The 21,526-nt window shown below is 53.3% G+C and overlaps 2 protein-coding genes across 3 annotated transcripts in view; both read left to right on the top strand.

Annotated features, from left to right (window-relative positions):
* The window catches only part of LOC132380677 (IQ motif and SEC7 domain-containing protein 3), a 279,565-nt gene extending 271,125 nt beyond the window's left edge, over positions 1 to 8,440 (top strand). Inside the window, exons 3-4 of the mRNA XM_059949664.1 lie at positions 1,584 to 1,670; positions 7,163 to 8,440. Of these exons, the coding sequence (XP_059805647.1) occupies positions 1,584 to 1,670; positions 7,163 to 7,235 (160 nt within the window). The 3' untranslated portion in view covers positions 7,236 to 8,440. The remainder of the gene's footprint in view (positions 1 to 1,583; positions 1,671 to 7,162) is intronic.
* An 11,699-nt stretch (positions 8,441 to 20,139) lies between these two features.
* Positions 20,140 to 21,526, top strand: part of LOC132380678 (small conductance calcium-activated potassium channel protein 3-like) — a 1,407-nt gene continuing 20 nt past the window's right edge. Inside the window, exons 1-2 of one of the 2 annotated variants that reach the window (XR_009507841.1) lie at positions 20,140 to 20,154; positions 21,276 to 21,526. The exon at positions 21,276 to 21,526 is cut by the window's right edge and continues 20 nt beyond it. Coding sequence is in view for 1 of the 2 variants with exons in the window: in XM_059949665.1 (XP_059805648.1) it covers positions 21,126 to 21,172; positions 21,276 to 21,522 (294 nt within the window). In the remaining variant the exon portion in view is untranslated. Of the gene's footprint in view, positions 20,155 to 21,073; positions 21,173 to 21,275 lie in introns of those variants that run through there. The other variant, XM_059949665.1, reaches the window with a different exon arrangement.

Genomic DNA, 21,526 nt, shown 5'->3' with positions numbered 1-21,526 from the left:
CAGGTTGGAGGCCACCCGATGGAATATAAGGTGTAGCTTCTCCACCCTGAGTTTGGTCTCATCATGACAGTAGAGAAGGCCATGTCGGAATGGGAATGGGGATTAAAATGGGTGGTTACCTGGAAATCCTGTTATAGAGAAGGTTGCAGAGGCTGGGGCAGGTTACAGAGATAGCGAGGGGTATAGGGATAGGAGGGGGTTGCAAAGTTACAAAGATGTATTGGCACTGGAAGACGCCAAGATAGAGACAGCAAGAGATACACAGATAGGGATGGATGTAGTGGGTGGGAGAAGGTTACAGAGATAGGGAGGGGTTTAGGGAAGGGTGTAAGGTCTAGAGGGAGTTACAGAGACAGGGAGGTTTGTGAGGGTCAGAGGAGGTTACAGAGACGGGGAGGGATGCAGGGTAGGGAGGGACTACCGAGATAAGAAGGCGTGTAGGGGAAGGAGGGGGTCACCGAGACAGGGAGGGGTATAGGGAAGGGAAGAAGTTACAGAGATAGAGAGTGGTGTAGGGGCTGGAAAGAGTTACCAAAACAGAGGGATTTATTGGCCAGAGGGTATTACAGAGACTGTGAGGGATATAGGAACTTACAGACACTTACAGGGCGGGATGTAGGGAGCAGAAATGGGAAGGGGTTTAGGGGCTGGAGAAGGTTACAGAGACAGGGGGCTGTGTAGGGGCCCTAGATGGAAAGGGGTGTAGGGGCCGGATAGTGTTACAGAGACAGGGAGGGCTATAGGGGCCAGATAGGGAAGAGTGTAGGGGCTGGAGGGGGACACAGAAACGGGGAGGGGTGTAGGGGCTGGAGGGTATTAGAGTAAGAGGGAGGGGTGTAGGGACCGGGGGGGGGGGTGTCACAGAAACGTGTGGGAAGTGGAGGGGTTTACAGAGGTACAAGGGTGCATGTATTCTGGTAGAGGGGTGCTTACAGGCCTCATCCAACTTCCAAAACTACACTTTGGCTCCCCTTTACCCCTCTTTCAGTCAGGTCTCTGGCTGGCCACAACACTGTCCACTGGCCCCCTCTTTCACCCCACAAGCTCCTCCCCCTCCCTCTGCTCTAACATCCAGTGACAGATTAAAGCAGGTCCGCCCCCAACCCCACCATTCCTCATCCCCCACCTCCCCTTGCTCTCAGGACCACCCAGGCCTCTGCAACCTCGCCCACGTGTGTCGTGAGCTGCCTTCTGGCCAGGCTTGCTGAGCTGTGTGTGCGTGTGCATTTGTGTGTGACTGACTCTGTGTGAGTGTGTGTGAGTGTGTGAGAGAGAGAGAGAGGGGGGTCTGGTCTTTCTGCGTCTCCTCCCTCTCTTCCCCCACGAACCCTTGGGCGCCAGCCAGCCAGACAACCCGCTTCAGTCTGTCCTGTTTTGTTGCTCCCTGGCTGTTTCCTGTGGCTTTATATCATCCAGTTTCTGGTATTTGTTCACGTCTTACGCTCTTATTTGTCCCTCCCCAACCCCCCCATACCCTTTCTGTTTCCCTGCCTTGCACTTTGTGTTTGTCCGCTTGCCTGCGGCCATTTTGTTTCCCATTGGTTCTAGTCTTTGACTGTGTGTATTTTTTTCTTACACTGTAGGTCAATAAATACTCTCCACCAGTACTGCTGCTATTCAACATTCCACAATACCCACCTATCTCACCCAGCGCGACACACAGACTGCAGGTAAGCGTAGTTTACCCATCCGTTGACTCTGCCCGCCACCCCTCACTCACCCCTGTAGCTCCCCGCTTCTCCTCCTCCCGCGTCCACAGCCACCCAAGGTGCTTTCTCTTTTGCCTCCCTCCTCGCGAGTCTCCCCGGGAGGGGGATGGTGGGTGGGTGAAACCCCAAACAGTGACCCCCACTGCCCCCCACCATCAAACTCCCATCAGGATCATCACATCCACCCCCTCCACCGCCCGGCACCAACATCCATTTGGGTTGGGTTTTGCAAAGTCAATTCCCGAACTGTGCAAAGGCCCCAACATCCCTTGGATTGGCCACCCTTCTCCAATCTCCCCCACCATGCCCTGCTGTGTCGTGTTCTGTAAATACTGTCTTGCACGCCTGGGAATCCCCTCTAAGTACCAGCACCCTCCCCGGGGATCCCCAGTAAATGATTACACACATCCTGGGACCCGCTGTAAATACCAACACACTCCCCAGTATACCCTGTAAATACTACACATTCCCCAGGACCCCCTGTAAATACCGATACACTCCCCAGGAGCCCCTGTAAATACTACATACTCCCCAGGACCCCCTGTAAATACCGACATGCTCCCCAGTATACCCTGTAAATACTACACACTCCCCAGGACCCCCTGTAAATACCGATACACTCCCCAGGAGCCCCTGTAAATACTACATACTCCCCAGGACCCCCTGTAAATACCGACATGCTCCCCAGGACCCCCTGTAAATACTGACATGCTCCCCGGGAACCTCTGTAAATACTGACACACTCCCCGGGATCCCCTGTAAATATCGACACACTCCCCGGGACCCCTGCAAATATCGACACACTCCCCGGGATCCCCTGTATATACCGACACACTCCCCGGGACCCTTGTAAATACTGACATGCTCCGCAGGAGCCCCTGTAAATACAGACGCACTCCCCCAGAACCCCTGTAAATACTGACACACTCCCTGGGACACCCTGTAAATACTGACACGCTCCCCAGGGACCTCTGTAAATACTGACACCCTCCCCAGGAACCCCTGTAAATACAGACACACTTCCCAGGACACACTGTAAATACTGACACACTCCCCAGGAACCCCTGTAAATACTGACACACTCTCCGGGACCCACTGTAAATACTGACACACTCCCCGGGAACCTCTGTAAATACTGACACTACCCAAGACTTCCTGTAAATACAGACACAAAGGCAACAGATGCAACCCAGGGGACCCCATTAAGTAGTGACACACCACCCAGTGATCCCTGTAGATCCTGGTCTTTTCTGGGTAGGTGTGCTAACCATCCCAAAAACAGCCCACAGCAGTGAAAACAAAAACCACTTGTGTGATCTGTCTCGACCATGTAGATCTGCATACACGTTACTGCTTGCACAGTCCTGTGGCTGCTTCATACGCTGCTTGCTGTGATAAATGTCCTTGCATGGCCAATCTCTGGCAATTCTCAATACGGCTGATCATGCACTGTCAACCCAGGGCACAGGGGGAGAGGAGCTAGATTAACATCAGTGGGGTAACAGTCAGTGACACAGGGCACTGGGGAGAGTGTGAGGGAGCTACATTAACATGAGTGGGGATGCACTGAATGATATAGAACATTGGGGGAGAGGGGTTACTGAGGGACAGTGTGAGGGAACCAGATTAATTTCTGGGAATACAATCACTGATATTGGGCACGGGTGGAAGGGGGTTACTGTGGGACGGTGTGAGGGAGCTGAATTAACATCAGTGACACAGGGTTTCGGAAGAGTGGAGTGACTGAGGGATGGTGTCAGTGAACTGGATTAACGTCAGTAACTGACACACAACATTGGTCACTGAGAGACAGTGTGAAGGAGCAGGATTAACGTCAGTGGTGACAGTCAGTAACATGGCACTGGGGGAGAGAGGTCACTGAGAGATGGTGTGAGGGAGCTGGATTAATATCATTTGGGATACAGTCAGTGCCTCAGGGTGCTGGGGGAGAGGGGTCACTGAGAAATGGTGTGAGGGAGCGGGATTAATATCAGTGGGGATACTAATTGTGATACAGTGCGCTGGGGGCAGGGATGACTGACTGATGGTGTGAGAGCGCAGGGTTGATGTGGGTGGGGACACAGTCAGTGACATGTCGCTGGGGGAGAGGTGTCACGAGGGACGATGTGAAGGAGCTCAATTATTGTTAGTGGGGACATCATTGGTGACACAAGGCACTGAGAGGAGGTGTCACTGAGGGATGGTCTGAGGGAGCTGGATTAGCATCAGTTGGGATACAGTCAGTGTCATGGTATGCTGGGGGAGAGGGGTTACTGAGAGAGCTGGATTAGCTTCAGTTGGGATACAGTCAGTGCTACAGGATGCTGGGGGAGGGGGTTACTGAGGGAGCTGGATTAGTGGCAGTGGGGATACAGTCAGTGTCATGGTATGCTGGGGAAGAGGGGTTACTGAGAGAGCTGGATTAGCTTCAGTTGGGATACAGTCAGTGCTACCGGATGCTAGGGGAGGGGGTTACTGAGGGAGCTGGATTAGTGGCAGTGGGGATACAGTCAGTGCCACGGGGCTCTGGGAGGAGGGGTTACCGAGGGAGCTGGATTAGCTTCAGCTGGGATACAGTCAGTGCTACCGGATGCTGGGGGAGGGGGTTACTGTGGGAGCTGGATTAGCAGCAGTATGAATGCCGTCAGTGACAGCAAGCTGGGGGAGAGGGGTTACTGAGAAACATCTAAAAGAAGCTTGATCGCTGTCTGTGGGGATACAGACAGTGTGCTGGGGAGAAGGGTTCCTGTGAGATGTTACTAGTCACTGGGTTAATGTCAGACACAGTTACTGAAATGGGGATCTGCAGGAGAGGGTTTACCGAGAGTTGGTGTGAGGGAACTGGGAATAACATCAGTGGGGATACAGTCCCTGACACGGGGATCTGTGGGAGAGGGTTTACCGAGAGTCAGTGTGAGGGAACTGGGATTAACATCAGTGGGGATACAGTCCCTGACACGGGGATCTGTGGGAGAGGGTTTACCGAGAGTCGGTGTGAGGGAACTGGGATTAACATCAGTGGGGATACAGTCCCTGACACGGGGATCTGTGGGAGAGGGTTTACCGAGAGTCAGTGTGAGGGAACTGGGATTAACATCAGTGGGGATACAGTCCCTGACACGGGGATCTGTGGGAGAGGGGTCTCTGATGGACAGACTGAGGGCGCTAGATTAACATCAGTGGAGAGCAGTAAGTGACAGAGGACGCTGGGATGAGGGGTTACTGATGGATGGTGTGAGGGTGTTATATTAGCGTCAGTGGGTTACAGACTGTGGCAGAGTATGCTGGGGAGAGGGGTCACTGAGGATAAGTGAGAAGGAGCTGGATTTACGATAGTGGGGATACAGTCAGTGACAGTGGTGGGTGAGGGGTAGGGAGCTGGTTTAATGTCACTTTGGGTACAGTCAGTTACAGGGGGTGCTGGGGGAAGAGGGGACACTGAACACGGTGTGAAGGAGTTGGATTAACATCAATGGGGATACAGTCAGTGACAGGGTGCTGGGGGAGAGGGGTCACTGAGGGATTGTGTGAGGGAGCTGGATTTATGTCTGTGGGGATGCAGTCAGTGACACAGGGGCTAGGGGAGAGTGGTCATTGAGGGATGGTGTAATGAGTTCTGGGGAGAGGAGTCACTGAGGGATGGTGTGAGGGAGCTGGATTTATGTCTGTGGGGATACAGTCAGTGACAGGGTGCTGGGGAGAGGGGTCACTGAGGGATGGTGTGAAGGAGCTGCATTCACGTCCATGGGGAGACAGTCATTGACACTGGGCACTGGGGATGGTGTGAGGGTGTTGTATTAACACCATTGGGGATACAGTCAGTGTCATCAGTGCTGGGGGAGAGGGGTCACTGAGGGACGGAGAAAGGACAGAGTCAGTGATGTTAAAAAGAATTTAATATCGGTGAGGATACCGTCAGTGACGCAGGATGCTGGGGAGAGAATTCACTGACGGAAAGTGTGAGGGAGCTGGATTAACATTAGTGGGGATGCCATTTGTGACAAAGTGTGTTGGGGGACGGGCTGGCTGACTGATGGAGTGAGGAAGTGGAATTACGTCAGTGGGGACACAGTCAATGACATGGCGCTGGGAGAGACGGGTCACGAGGGACGATGTAAAGGAGCTCAATTATTGTTAGTGGGGACATAATCAATGACACAAGGCACTGGAGGGAGGTGTTACTGAGGGATGGTGTGAGGGAGCTGGATTACCATCAGTTGGGATACAGTCAGTAACACAGGGAGCTGAGGGGGAGGGGTTACTGAGGGATGGTCTGAGGGTGATGGATTAGTGTCAGTGGGGATACAGTCAGTGCCAGTGTGTGCTGGAGGAGAGGGGTCACTGAGGGAAGCTGTAGGGAGCTGGATTGATGTCCATGGGGATACAGTCAGTGACACAGGACACTGGGGAGAGGGGTCACTGAGGGATGGTGTGACGGAGCTGGATTAACGTCAGTGGGGATACAGTCAGTGACACAAGACACTGGGGAGACAAGTCACTGAGGGACAGTGAGGGATTATGATTAACATCAGCAGGGATACAGTCAGTGACACAGGACACTGCAGGACGGTGTGAGAGAGCTAGATTAATGTCTGTGGGGTTATAGTCTGACAGAACATTGAGAGAGAGGGTCACTGAGGGACAGTGTGAGGGAGCTGGATTAATGTCAGTGTGAAGACAGTCAGTGACACAGGACACTGGGGAGAGGCGTCACTGAGGGATAGTGTGAGGAGGCTGGATTAACATCAGTGGGGATACAGTCAGTGACAGAGTGCTGGGTGAGAGGGGTCACTGTGGGATGGTGTGAGGGAGCTGGATTAACGTCAGTGGGGAAACAGTCATTGACACTGAATGCTGGGGAGACAAATTACTGAGGGACTGAGTGAGGGATTATGATTAACATCAGCAGGGATACAGTCAGTGACACAGGACACTGGGGAGAGGGGTCACTGAGGGACTGAGTGAGGGAATATGATTAACATCAGCAGGGATACTGTCAGTCACACAGGGTGCTGTGTGAGAGAGGTAACTGAGGGACGGTGTTTGGACACTGGATTAATGCCAGTGGGGATGCTAATTGCGGTACAGGGCACTGAGGGAGTGTGATCACTGCGGGATGGTGTGAGGGAGCTGGATGAATATCCAGAGGATTCTGGGACGGGGCGTGTCACTTGGGGATGGTGTGAGGCCGTTAGATTAACTGTGCATGACACAGCAGGATAATCAAGAAGTTGGGTTATTTTTAGGCGGTGTCTGGATCCCCAGCGCCCAGACGCAGCCTCCCCTGCCAAAGCCCTTAGCTCCCTCCCCCTGCATGTCTATCGGCTCCCAGCTGATCGGGTCGCGGATTGCTGTTCCCACCACCCGTGTTTGCCTGCCCTATGTCCACTCCATCCTCTCTCTCTTTCTCTCTCTCTCTCCGCCCTTTCTTACATGCCGCTGGCTGCCTGCAGGGCCGAGGACGAGGACGACATTCACCAGTTCTGCTGTCCTGCCTCAGAATGCAGTAGTCCGTCGTCGAGGTAACCGGGAATGGACGCCTCGGCCTGGCCCCCAACCCACCCCGGAACCTGCCCTCCGCCCCTGCAAAGTCCTGAGCCCCCCCTCACCTGCATGGATGAAGATGGCGAGGTGGGCTGTGTCCGTTGACGCTGAATGCTCCCCTCCCTCCCTGCCCTCTCGTCAGCCCTCCTGTTCTGATCTCATCTCCCTTCCCAGCAAAGCTAACGCGATGGGGTGCGGGGACACGCGGATCACCGCCCCCACCTTCCCCAGGGTAGGAGCTGTCAGTACAGCTCGGGGTGCCTGAGCTCATCCCGAAGTCCTCTGTGAGGAGTCTCTGTACGTTCTTCCGGTGACTGTGCGCTTTCCTCCGGGTGCTCCAGTTTCCTCACACAGTCCAAAGGCGTACCGGTTGGTAGATTAATGGACATGGTGAATGGTCCCCATTCTTGGGGTTTGCTGGGCGTCTCGGCTTGAAGGGCCTGTTCCACACCTAATCCTTACATAAGTAAGCCTCTCCAGCCCTTTCAGGGTGTGGGGGGAGGTGTGAGTTGTTTCTCCCTCCCCCCCGGCCCACTCCACTTGGGGAGAGGTGCAGGCTGGGTCCATTGTTGAGTCTAGGAGAGGGGGTGGGATTGGCATCCATCCAGTCCAAGGACGTGGGCCATGGGAGCTCATCTCCTCCTCCAGCCAGCGGAGGGGAGAAGGGAGGTTTCTGGAGGAGGCGTCCTCCTGCCCATCCCACACCCGACAAGGGGCACGGAGCAGGAAAATGGGCCATTCGGCCCACCCGTGAGAATTCCACCTCCCAGCACTTGCCCTCCTTGGGGCTGGGTCTCCTCAGATCCACCGGCTGCCACTTGGGCCAGCGAAGGTGCTGGGTTAGGTCAAAGCCATGCCTAGCCGCTCCACGGAATCCCCTTCCGAATTCAAGACCCTCTCTTCCCAGTGGCCCCCTCCCATTTATAGCATTGATGCCCCATGCTCTGTAAAAATAAAAAATACTGCGATCGCGCGCAACTTCATTGATAATGTGGCTCCATCGAGCTCCTTGGGGGGCAGGAAAACGGCCTGCAGCCCTGAAACGCAGGCAGAGAGGATGTGCCTCTCACCGGTGGGCCGGGCTGTCCGAAGCCCCCAGCAAGAGCAGCCTCTCTATTCCACCCCCCCACCCACCTTCCTCTGCCCCCTTCCACCCACCATGAAACATCTTTGTAAATGCCAGCGATGTACAGCGGGGGGGGGGGGGGGGGGGGAGGGGGGGAATAAAGCAAGATGTTTGTTTTCCCGACGGGCTGTTCTGATTAAACGTAATATCTGGTCGGACCAGAGGCTCCGAGTGTCTCTTTTTCTGCCTGGGGGGGGGGGGGAGGGTGCGGTGCAGGGAGTGGGGAGATGCTGGGTCTGATGGCATGCAATGGGAGAGGGACTTTTCTGGAAGAGGGGGTGGTGTGAATATGATTCTCAGTGAGAGTTTGATGGCTCTGGGCCCGTATTCACTAGAGTTTAGAAGAATGAGGGGGAAATCTCATTGCAACCTATCAAATATTGAAAGGCCCGGATAGAGTGGATATGGAGAGGATGTTTCTATAGTGATAGGACCAGACAGCACAGCCTCAGAATAGGACGTCCCTTTAGAACAGAGTTGAGGAAGAATTTCTTTGGCCAGAGGGTGGTGAATCTGTGGAATTTATTACCACAGATGGCTGTGGAGGCCAAGTCATTGGGTATATTTAAAGAAGAGGTTGATAGATTTTTGATTAGTGAGGGCCTCAATGGTTATGGGGAGAATGGGGTTGAGAGATAAAAAATAAATCAGCCATGATGGAATAGTGGGGAAGACTCAAGGGACCAAACGGCCAAATTCTGCTCCTGTGCCTTATAGACATGTGGGACACTGGGGAGCAGTGCTTGGACAGTCAGACAGCGGGCTGGGGTGGGTGTCGCTGATACTCGGACAGCAGGTACGCTGACCAACAGCCCCCCGGCCTGCCGGCCGGTGAGCAGGCAGGCTCACGGTGCCCTGTCGCGGGCTGGATGCGGGTCAGGAGTGCGGCTGTTGGGCCGAGACCGTAGCCGGAGTCAGTACAGCAGTACCCGCGGGCCCCATTCGCCGCTTGTCACCGGAACCCAGGGCCCAATGCCTGGCTCACCAGAGGTTATACAGGGGAAGAGCACAAGCTCCAGCTCAATATCCAAGCCAGCCTGATAACGCTGGCCCCTTTCCGTTGGATGCTTGAGAAGATGGAGACACTCTATTGCAAAATGGTTCCGTGTTACAGATCAAAGAGTAAATGACTGACACTTTTTTTAAAATTCCTTCAAGCGAGGAGAATTTTTGGCTGTTTTACCTCTAGTTTATCATTTAAAAGCTTCGAAATTGCAGCCAAAGTTAGAGGGGGTTGCTTAGCTGGTGGTTTAACGTCACCATCTTTAGCTTCTCGTGCTCTAGTAGATATTTACAGCAAGCTAAAATCAAGGCTCAAAGAATATATCTGAAATATATAGACCCCTTTAGTGTAGGTATAAATAAGGCAGTTAAGGGTGATTACGGGTAAAAGTGGTAAAAGGAATGGCATGAACCCAAAGTATGCCTCACGCCATGAGCGCCTCCTTGCGAGTCCGACTGACAGTTTCTGTCATAAAACCTGTCACCTTTGAGGCCCTCCGTTGGTCGGGGTCGACCCTAGAAGTTGCCCCTTGCTATCAAGACAGTCCACAAGCCAGAGCAGTTCTATACAGAGAGCAAGCTGTTGACCACGCAGCAGGCTCCCCCTCTCCTCACAGCCGATGAACCCAGAGGAGATGATACAGATGGGCCCCAGCGGTGTCGTGGGCGTTGCCAGACACCGTTGAACTCAATGTAGGACTCCCTCACAGCCGGAACGCTGTTTCGTCAGCTGCATTCATGTGTGGTTGAATGCCAATTAAACTTCCACTTAGGGGCTCCAGCTCTAGATTTTTCCCGAGATTCACTCCTGAAGCCTTCTCCCTAACTGGGTATCACTGCACGGCAGCGGAGTTTTCCTTCTCAAAGATGAGCTGCTGAACGCAGCTGATGACCCCCACCTGCCCAGACTTTATTGGACGTAGTTCCTGATGTAGCAGGAAAGTAAATTTTTTATCAAGTTACGCATACACAAACCTGAGATTCATTTTCTTGTGGGCAGGCATTCATAGTAAATAGAAGGAACACAGCAGAATCAATGAAAGACTACACCCAACAGGGAAGACAACAACCAATGTGCAAAAAAACCCACTAAACTTTACAAAAAGGAAGATAAAAAAATAACAAGAAGAAGAAAAAGAAGTAAGAAATAAATATCGAGAAAATAATATGAAGAGTCCTTAACGTGTCCGTAGGTTGTGAGAACAGTTCAGGGATGGGGCAAGTGAAGTTATCCCCTTTGGTTCAAGAGCCCTCTGGTTGAGAGGTAATAACTGTTCCTGAGTAGTGTAGGACTGAGGCACTTGGACCTTTTTCCTGAAGGCGGTAGTGAGAAGAGAGCATGGCCTGTGTGGTGGGGGCCCTTAACTATGGATGCTGTTTCTTGCGGCAGTGAGGTGTGTTGATGTGCTCAATACCGGGGAGGGCTTTACCCGTGATGGACTGGGCCGTATCCACTACATTTTGTAGGATCTTCCATTCAAGGGCAGTGGTGTTTCCATGCCAGGCTGAGATGCAATTTTCTCTCTATGGATGACATGCCGAGTCTTCGCAAACTCCTAAGGAAGTAGAGGTGCTGTCGTGCTTTCTTCTTGATTGCTCTTACGTGCTGGGCCCGGGCAGACCCTCTGAAACAGTAACACTGAGGAATTTAAAGTTGCTCCTCTCTGATCCCCCGATGAAGGTTGGCTTATGGACTTCTGGTTTCCTCTTCTTTGAAGTCAATAATCAGCTCCTTAGTCTTGCCGACATTAAGTATTCAGGTTGTCCGGGCACCACTCAGCTGGATTTTCAATCTGATTGTACAATTTATGCTTGGGAAGATAGAGCCACTGGTGTTACAGATGTTCCAGGGTCAGTGAGGAGGGAGCACAGCGGTGCGGGAGGGGAGGTTAGGAGGGAGCACAGCACTGCGGAGGGGGGCATTGAGGATGCAACACTGCGCTGCGGGAGATGTGATGAGGAGGGGGCATTGCACTGCCGGAGGGGTATTGGGGAGGAGCTCCGCGCTGCAGGAGGGGCAGTGATGAGGGAACGCCGTGCTATATAAAGAGTGTTCAGGACGGAGTGCTGTGGGAGGAGTGGTGAGGAGGGATCACCATGCAATAGGAGGAGCACTGAAAAGAGAGCACCGCACTGTGAGAAGGCCAGCGAGGAGGGCGGCAAAGGTGGAAGTGTTTCTGTCTTCACTATCCCAGAGCCAAAACTAAAGCTGGGACAGGCTGGTCCTGTGTGGCATCGACACAGGGCGAGTGGGATCGATGATTTACGGTCCCCTGTGTCGCACAGGCAAGGGGGGCACCTGTTGTATCCTGGAACCTGGACTATGGGTTACATGGTGCATCTCCAGTTTCTGCACAGACATTCTGTGCACCGTGGCTGACAAAACCATGTAAAGGACACAACATCACCGTCATCCCGTCAGTGTGTGAAACATCCAGTGCGGTACAATCAAATAACACCCCAAATTACTCCAGTGTGGTACAGTGTGAACAACACACACTGGTAGTCGTAGTAACCTCACCACCTGTGGACACCGCTTAAACTTTGACAACTTCCAGTCGTACCTCTCGACTCACCAAAGGCAGTCGAGACGAAAGCAGATGTGGCAAAAGCTGAGGAGGCCCGTTTCCCACAAAGTTCAAAAATAAAGTTATTATGGAAGTACGTTGATGAACCCGTATCTGCCCTGAGATTCACTTTCTTGCGGGCATTCACAGTAGAACAAAGAAATGCAAAAGAATCAATGAAAAACTACGCACAAAGACTGACTAGCAATGGGCAAGACAAGTTGTGAAAATAAATAAATAGGAAAACAAACCCTCACACACGCATAGAGATGTACTGTATATATTATAAGTGTGTGTGTATACTTCCTACGAACTTTTATATATGCATATCTATGTGAACATGAGTTGTAGAGTCCTTGGAAGAGTATCTATAGATTGTGGAATCGGTTCAGAGTTCGGAGTGAGTGGAGTTACCCACACTGGTTCAGGAGCCTGAAGGTTGAGGGGTGATAACTGTTCCTGAACCTGGTGGTGTGGGACCTGTGGCTCCTCTACCTCCTTCCCGATGGCAGCAGTGAGAAGAGATCATGGTCTGGGTGATGGGGTCCCTGACGACGGATGCTGCTTTCTCGTGGCAGCGCTCTGTGTAAATGTGCTCGCTGGCGGGGAGGGTTTTGCCTGCGATGGACTGGGCTGTACCCACTACTTTTTTGTAGGCTTTTCTGTACGAGGGTGTTGGTGTTTTCCTGTGATGTCCTCAACCTGGTTTACATCACGGCCTGGTATGGACACACCAATGCCCAGGAATAGAAAGGTCTACAGAAAGTGTCAGACACAGCCCAGTCCATCACAGGAAAACAGCAATGCCCTTGTCAGAATACTCTCCACTGTCCGTCTATTGAAGTTTGTCAGAGTTTTAGATGATGTGCCAAAATCTGCACAAATTTCTGAGAAATCTCTATAGATGCACAGGCAGAGGAACGCTGTGTCATTAAGTTGGGTGACTGGTCTGTCCACGTAAGATCAGCTGACGTGAGCCTGTACTACACAGTTGGAGGAATCTTTCTTCATGAAGCTTTTGGCCCTAGATGCTGTCTGACCTGTTGTGTTCCTCCGGCCCTCGTCCATTGATCTAATACTGTTAGATCTGTTACTCTGTGGGACTGAGTGGGGAGAGCAGCACGGTCATGTTCAGTCAGTCCCGCACTCTCAGTACAGTCCTTAAATCTCTCTTGAACAGCCAGAGGGAGGCATACAGTCACGGTCAGAATCAACTAGAATTTGTTGATTCGCCGGAGCGATATAGAGTAATACATAAAAATGTGTTAAAAATAAGCTCCAAAAAGAAAAGTTTAAAACATTAAATTAGGCTAAAAGTATGGTCTGTAGTGTTCATGGTTTCAGATGGCAGAGAGGAAAGAGCTGTTCCACTACCTGGTGACAGCAATGAGAAGAGGGCATGGCCTGGGTGGTGGGGGTCCTTAATATTGGATGCGGCCTTTGTGAGGCATCGCCTTTTGAAGATGTGCTTGATGGTGGGGAGGCTAGAGCCCATGATGGAGCACAGCTATTTCTCCGATCCTGTGCCACACGGTGATGCAACCAGTTAGAGTGCTCCCCACAGAGCATCTTTACATGTTCATGGCATCCCTGATAACAAACCAAATCTCCTCAAACACCCAACAGGTGAGAGCTGCTGGTGTGCGCTCTTTGTGTTGGACCCAGGACTGATCTTCCAGGCAAACACAGTGTACCAGTGTGTGAATGGAGAAAGGGAACCAGTCTACGCTGTGTGGAAGTGCCATCAGGTGTGGGAACCAGAGGAAGGCAGGGGTTGTGCCGGGTATATATCAGAGACGGTTACAGAGATGGGGAGGGGTGTAGGGACTGGAGTGGGTTACAGAGATGGGGAGGGGTGTAGGGACGAGTGGATCAAAGAGATGGGGAGGGGTGTAGGGCTGGAGAGGATTACAGAGATGGGGAGGGGTGTAGGGACTGGAGAGGGTTACAGAGATGGGGAGGGGTGTAGGGGCTGGAGAGGGTTACAGAGGTGGGGAGGGGTGTAGGATACTGGAGGATGTTACAGAGATGGGAAGGGGTGTAGGGACTGGAGTGGATTACAGAGATGAGGAGGGGGTGTAGGGGCTGGAGAGGGTTACAGAGATGGGGAGGGGTGTAGGGGCTGAAGGGGGTTACAGAGATGTGGACGGGTGTAGGGGATAGAGAGAGTTACAGAGATGGGGAGGGGTGTAGGGGCTGAAGGGGGTTACAGAGACAGGGAGGGGTGTAGGGACTGGAGTGGATTACAGAGATGGGGAGGGGTGTAGGGACTGGAGAGGGTTACAGAGATGGAGAGGGGTGTAGGGGCTGGAGTGAATTACGGAGATGTGGACGGGTGTAGGGGATAGAGAGAGTTACAGAAATGGGGAGGGTGTAGGGGCCGGAGGGCGTTACAGAAGTGGGAGCGGTGAGGGTTACAGGCATGGGAAGGATGTGGCAGGGTGGGGGGGGGGGCTACAGAGACAGGAAGCAAATGTAAACTGGACAGGTGGAAGGACAGCGAGTTGGGAGCAGGAGCCGGATATTCCCCAGAATCTGTTCAGGGCTCTGAACAAATACTGTATGAAATTCCACAGGTTCTGTGGTATTTTCTGTACTGAGGTGCCGTGGTTTCTCTTCTGCTGGTCATGACCAGAATGAAATTTTAGGGACTTTTCAGTGTTTCTGCAGGGTAGGGTGCTGTCAGCGGGTGTCACTGAGGATATGTGCATCTCAGATGTGTGGCCCTTCAGGATCGGCTCTGCCTCTGCCAGGGAGTATCAATGCCCAGGGCATTGCTGATGCCCCCTGACCCATGGGACACGGTATGCCCCAAGCTGCTGATTCAATGGATCCTAAACCTTTCTCCTTCTGTTTGCAGCCAGTGGAGGGTCCAGGGCTCTTGCATCGACACAATATAACCCTCACCCTCAATATAATCCTCACCCTCGATATAACCCTCATCCTCAATATAACCCACACCCTTAATCTAATCCTTACCCTCAATATAATCGTCACCCTCAATATAACCCTCACACTCAATCTAATCCTCACCCTCAATATAAATCTCACCCTCAATATAATCCTCACCCTCGATATAACCCACACCTTTAATCTAATTCTTACCCTCAATATAACCTTCATCCTTAATATAATCGTCACCCTCAATATAACCCTCACACTCAATCTAATCCTCACCCTCAATATAAATCTCACCCTCAATATAAACCCTCACCGTCAATATAACCCTCACACTCAATCTAATCACCCTCAATATAAACCCTCACCCTCAATATAACCCCACCCTTAATATAAACCACTCTCAATATAAACTTTGCATTCAGTATAAACCCTAACCCTCAATATAAACCGCACCCTTAATATAAACCCTCACCCTCAATATACCACTCTCAACATATACCCACCCTTAATATAAACCCCACCCTCAATATAAAACCTCAACCTCAATATAAATCCTAACTCTCAATATAACCCTTACCCTCAATATAAGCCCAACCTAAGTATAACCTTCAATATATCCCACCTCCGTACAACTCTCACAATGGATATAATGCTCAATATCAGACCACCTTCTATGTAATCCATACCCTGAATATAAACCCCACCATGAGGCATTAATTGGTCAGACCACACTTGGAGTACTGTGAGCAGTTTCAGTTCCCTTATTCAAGAAAGGATGTGCTGGCATTGGAATGTGTCAAGAGGAGGTTCATGATAATAATGCTGGAAATTAAAGGGTTAACATATTAGGAGAAATATGGGCCTGTAGTCACCGGGGTTTAGAACCGGGTGATCTCACTGAAACCTACCGAATATAGATGGCGTGGAAGTCTGGGATCAGAGAGCACAGCCTCAGAACAGAGGGACATCCCTTAAGAACAGAGATGAGGAGGATTTTGTTTAGCCAGAAGGTGCTGAATCTGTGGGTGCCAGGTCATTGGGTATACTTAAAGCAGGGGTTGATAGGATTTTGATCAGTCAGGGTGTTAAAAGTTATGTGAAGAAAGCAGAATGGAGTGGATAGGGTTATTAAGTCAGCCATGATGAAATGACAGAGGAGACTGGATGGGCTGAATGGCCTAATTCTGCTCTGACGTCTTCTGCCCTCAACAAACCCCCCCACCTCAATATATCCCAAACTTCCCTGTTACTCTCAATCCGCTCCCATCAGTAAGTGAACATTATCATCGCAAACGTTGAGATCAAACCCGCCCCAGTAATTTAACCCTTCACTGTCCAGGCAATCCTCCTCGTTAACATGAGTCCTGCCCTTTATTTTACCGAGATGCTGCACAGACTAGGCCCCTCGTTTACCACCTCTCCGTTATTGAACCTTTGGACGGCAGCACTCTCTCCCCCACCTCTGGGAGGTGGTGTTTGGAGGGAGTGGGGTGGGGCGGTGAGGTACTTCCTGTGCTCTAGCCTTGTGGTTGGGTTGCCAGTGTGGGCAGACCACAACTTCTCACTGACAGCGGATATCACAGGCAGCAGCCCTTGGGTGCCTGCGTCATCGCCCTATTCTCGGAAGCGCTCAGCTGCAAGTCTTGCCGGCCGGGAGGGACGTGGGGAGAGGTGGTGAGAGAGACCCCCAGCCCTCCCATCTGTCACCTACCTTGTCGGCCCATTGGAGCGGCTCAAACTGTTCACCACATCCCAAGGCAACGAGGTAAGTTCACCTCTGGAGACTTGGGGGCAAAATAGGTGGGTGGGCAAACCTGTCAGCTGAGGGAGAGGTCGCAAGGAGGGAGCACCTACCCCGCGGGAGGGAGCCTCGTGGAAGGGAGCCCTACGCTGTGGTAAGTGTTGAGGAGGGAGCACCGTGCCGTGGGAGGGGCTGTGAGGAAGGAGTGCTGTGCTGTGGGAGAGGTGGTGAGGAAGGAGGGGCAGTAACAAGGGGCACTGCATTGCAGAAGGGATGGTGAAGGAGCTCGCTCTGCTCTGTTTCAGACTTTACCCTCTCAGTCCTCCTTAACTCATCTGGAACACAGCTGGCTTACGCCTCCCCACCTGCCCCCTTCAGCTACCAACCTCTACTGGCCCAGGGACGCCTGCACCTTTAAGAGAGTCAAGGCCAGGTTACCGGGAGGGTAGCCGATCTGGTTTGACTCGAATGGCAAGGCACCACTCGCAGAGTCCCGGCCTTCCGCCCTGGGAGACGAGAGGGCCGGGGTGCCTCGACTGAGACCGGGGGGAGACATGTTTCATTTCTTTAACTATCTGGAGTGGTTCCAGTGCAACTGCACTCACCTCTGGCTCCTGCTGCGTACATTCAGCCTGGGTAAATTTGGACGTGGGCCAGGGCCGGGGAACAAGACTTGCTCTTCTCCTGTTCTCAATATTTATTGTTCTATTTAGTTATTATTATTATTATTATTTTCTCTCCTGACTTACGGATGGGGGTGTTTCTGCCAGGGGAAGCTCCCTTGGGAGGGTGGACTGTGTCAAAACACAAGTTCTCCTGGGTGGAGTAGGGTTAACAGTGCGGAGTTGGAGGAACCTGTTTGTTGTGTCTAACATTGTGAAAATGTCTGGCATTTAGGGAGTCATGGTCACTGGGGGCTGTTAGCGTTTCGCACCTAATGCCCCCAGTGATCGGGGTCCACTTGCGCCGCTGCCTGTAAGGAGTTTGGACGTTCTCCCCGTGACCTCCGGGTGCTCCGGTTTCCTCCCACAGTCCAAAGGCGTTCGGGTTGGGGTTAGTGAGTTGTTGGTGCTGGAAGCGTGCCCCCCCCACAAAACGGGCAGTCTTCACTGTGCACTTCGATGTACCTGTGACAAATGGTTCATTTCTAACCCTCGAACGCAAGGGATTCCGTGCAGATGCCAGGAGTGCCGAGTAACACCCACAAAGGGCTGGAGGAACTCAGCAGGTCAAGTCGCTCCCATGGACAGGGAGAAAACAGTCGCCATTTCTAATCTCCCCTGCTAAGTGGCTACAGCCCTCCACCGGTCAGGGTCGACCAAGAATGTTACATCCCAGCTGTCCACGAGATACACAAGCCTGGGCAGTAACGATGCAGAGGGCAAGCTGTTGCCCATGTAGCAGGCTCCCTCCTTTCCATACTGAGGAACGGCATCGCAGGAGACGCCGGTCAGCGTTGAAATCAACGTAGAACTGCTCTGAGTTCAACGCCGACTGGCAACTCCTGAGACGTTGCTGGTGCCAAACTATCGGTCCCTGCCATCCCTTTGAAGCCATCGGCAGCATGGAGCAAGATTTACCTTTAGGATCTTCTCCCAAAGCCTCCCCCATGATTGGGTGTAAGCCGCAAGGCAGCGGAGGCTTGAAATCAGAGTTTTCCTTCTCCAAGATGAGCTGCCGGCCACGGCTGATGAGCCCTCGTCTGCCGAAGGGTCTGGTTTTAAGGCACCGGTAACCTGCCTTTGCCCCTTCTCCTTCAGTAGAAACGGTCCCACCGGGCTTAGTAGCTAAGCCACACTCGAAGGCCAGGAGCTGGACTTGGTTGTCAGGGGCTATTTGAGGCGCCATTGGGAGCATTTAATAACAAGCAAGAAAAAATCTGCAGATGCTGGAAATCTGAGCAACACGCACAAATTGCTGGAGGAACTCGGCAGGCCAGGCAGTATCGCTGGAAAAGAGTGTAGTCGATGTAGGCCGAGACCCTTCGGTGAGAACTGTTGAGTTCCTCCAGTACTTTGTGGGGAACATTTACCAGGTAGTGGGAGCTTATCTTCACTACCACCCCCGCCTACAACAACCTTAAGGAACCATTATTGGCTAAACTGTTCTGTAAACTGGGGCAGTTTGACTGGGGTAATCAGGGACATTCCAAGGCAGCCAGTGGGAAGTAACAGTTACCACTGGTCAGGGCGTCTGTCGTCCCGAGTTACGGGAGTGAGAATGGTTGAGAACTCGCGCACACAACGGCAATCGGTGCAGGTACAGTAACAGACTGCGGACCCAGATCTGCTGACTGACGGTGAGGGAGACGGGAGGAAGGTAGGTCGACGGAGCGGGGGTCGAAAGCAGCCGTGACCGCACTGGGAAGGAGGGCGGAGAGGGAGTGTGGCGGAGCTGGGCTGTACAGGCAAGATGCATGAGAGGGTCTGAATGGCCTCCCTCCTGATGGGCCAGCGAAGAAAGGGAGAGGGAGGGATGGAAGGGGAGGGAAGATTGCCTCACCTGTGTTCCTCTCCCCTCCTCTCTCTCCCCCTCCCTCCCCTTTCTCTCCCCTCTATCTCTATTTCCATCTCCCTTTCTCTCCTAACCCACCCCTCTCACCTCTCTCCTCTCCCCTCACTTTCTCCCTCTCCTCCTCTCTCATCCTTCTTTCCCTTTCCCACACTCTCTCCAGTTTCTCTCCCTATCTGTCTCCCTCCATTGCTCTTGCTTCCCTTCCTCTCACCCCTCTCTTTTTTCTCACTCTTTTCTCTCCTTTATTCCCCCCCTTTCTCCCCCTCTCCCCACCTCCCCCTCTCTCCTCCCACTCCTCTCCTGATCATTCCCTTCCTTCTCTCAATCGCTCCCCATTCCCTTTCTCCTTCCTCTCTTTCCTTCTCTTTCTTTCCCACTCTCCCTCCCTCTCTCTTCCTCCCCCTCTCACTCCCTCTCTTCCCACCTTTTCCCTCACCCTTTTCACTCTCCCCCTCTCTACCCTTTATCACTCCCTCCCATTCTCCTCCCTCTCCACTCCTCTCTCCCTTTCTCCCTCTCTTTCTGCCCCGTTTGGCCTCTCCCTCTCCTCTCTCTTCTCCACCTCACTCTCTCTCTCCTCCTTTACCCTCTCCCTCTCAGTCTCTCCCCCTCCCTCCTTCCCCTTCTCATTCCCTTTGCAACTGCCTCTCTCTCCTTCCCTCCCTCCTCTCTCTCTCTCTCATTCCGTTTGCATCTCCCTCCCTCTCTCTCCTTCTCCCTCTCTCTCCTTCTCCCTCGCCCTCTCTCTCCGTTCCTCCTCAATCCCTTACTCTCTCTATCCCCCTCCCTCTCCTCTCTCCTCGCTCCCTGTCTCCTAGCTGACTGCCGGGTGTAGGAGGGGCCTGGCACCGAACCTTGTTTTCTTCCTGCTCGCAGAAGTTGGGCGACGGGAATAGCGCGGGGGGTCCCGGCCGGGAGAGGCCCTTTGCCAGCGCACCATGGCCCGGCTGAGCATGCCGTCCCTGGGTTCGGTGATGGAGAGGGCAGCTGCCTTGGGCAGCCCCCGCACGGCTCAGGGCAACAGGCCGGCCAGCAGGCCCTGCTCTGCACGTACGTACAGCGGGCTGGGCCGGGACACGGCTCCCGGCTGCTAGACAGGGAACACAGGGAGGGCAGGACAGGGCAGGGGCAGAGGAAGTGAGGGGAGAGAGAGGGGAAGGGTGGAGAGATAGAGGGGAGGGAGTGAGGGGATGACAGAGAGGGAGACAGTGGAGAGACAAAAGGGAGGAAGGAGTGAAAGTGGGGTAGGGAGAGAGAGAAGGGGTGGTTGGAGAGAGGGGGAGGGAGTGAGGGGATGACTGGGAGAGAGAGAGGGGAGGGAGGAAAGGGTGAAAGTGGGGTTTCTCTCTCACACACACACAAGGTGAGGGTCGGTCAGTCTCTCTCTCCCCTCTCTCTCTCACACACACAGACACACACAAGGTGAGGGTCGGTCAGTCTCTCTCTCCCTCTCTCACACACACACACAGACACACACAAGGTGAGGGTCGGTCAGTCTCTCTCTCCCTCTCTCTCTCACACACACACACAGACACACACAAGGTGAGGGTCGGTCAGTCTCTCTCTCCCTCTCTCTCTCTCACACACACACAGACACACACAAGGTGAGGGTCGGTCAGTCTCTCTCTCCCTCTCTCACACACACACACACACACACACACACACAAGGTGAGGGTCGGTCAGTCTCTCTCCCTCTCTCACACACACACACACACACACAAGGAGAGGGGAGGAAGTGAGGGGATGACAAAGAGAGAGAGACAGTGGGAGGAAGGGGTGAAAGTGGGGTAGGGAGGGAGAGAGAGAGAGAAGGAGCGGGGAAGGTGAGAAGGGAGGGAGAGGCCGGTGAGTGGGGAGGGGAGAGAGATGGTGGGAGGAATGGAGAGGTAGAGGGAGGGGTGAAAGAGGGCAAGGGAGTGGAGGTAGAGAAGGGGGAGGGGAGGGGAGGGGAGAGGGAGAATTGCTTTGCCTCTGAGTGTTTAACAAGGTTGAGCCCCCCAAACACACAGCAAGATCCCGGAATGATTTTTTTTGCATTTCCCGCGAGGTTCGGTGTGTGTGAATGGAGGTAATGAGCCATGGTGCCTGGAATAAGGGGAGGAGGAGGGTGGGGGTTTCCTCTGTGCCCCTACTGACCGCCTGCTCTCTCCCCCCCCCCCCCCCACCCACAGCGCGGACGGCCAAAGCAGCGACTTGGTGACGGTGGTGGAGAGCCCGTGTGGCCAGGCAGTGTTCCGGTGCCAGGCGGAGGGGAAGCCCGAGCAGTTCGAACCGCCCCCGCCCCCCCCACAGCCGCCCCCACTGCCCGGAGCTGCAGTGGGCCCAGCGGGCCAGGCACCAGCCCGCCAGCCTCGCCCTCCGGAAGCAGGAGGAGGAAGACGCCAGCAAGCGGCCCAAGTCCCTCTCCGACAGCTATGAGCTC

Source organism: Hypanus sabinus, chromosome 24 (assembly GCF_030144855.1).
Source record: "Hypanus sabinus isolate sHypSab1 chromosome 24, sHypSab1.hap1, whole genome shotgun sequence".
Taxonomy (NCBI): domain Eukaryota; kingdom Metazoa; phylum Chordata; class Chondrichthyes; order Myliobatiformes; family Dasyatidae; genus Hypanus; species Hypanus sabinus.
This window is presented reverse-complemented; position numbering and strand designations above follow the sequence as displayed.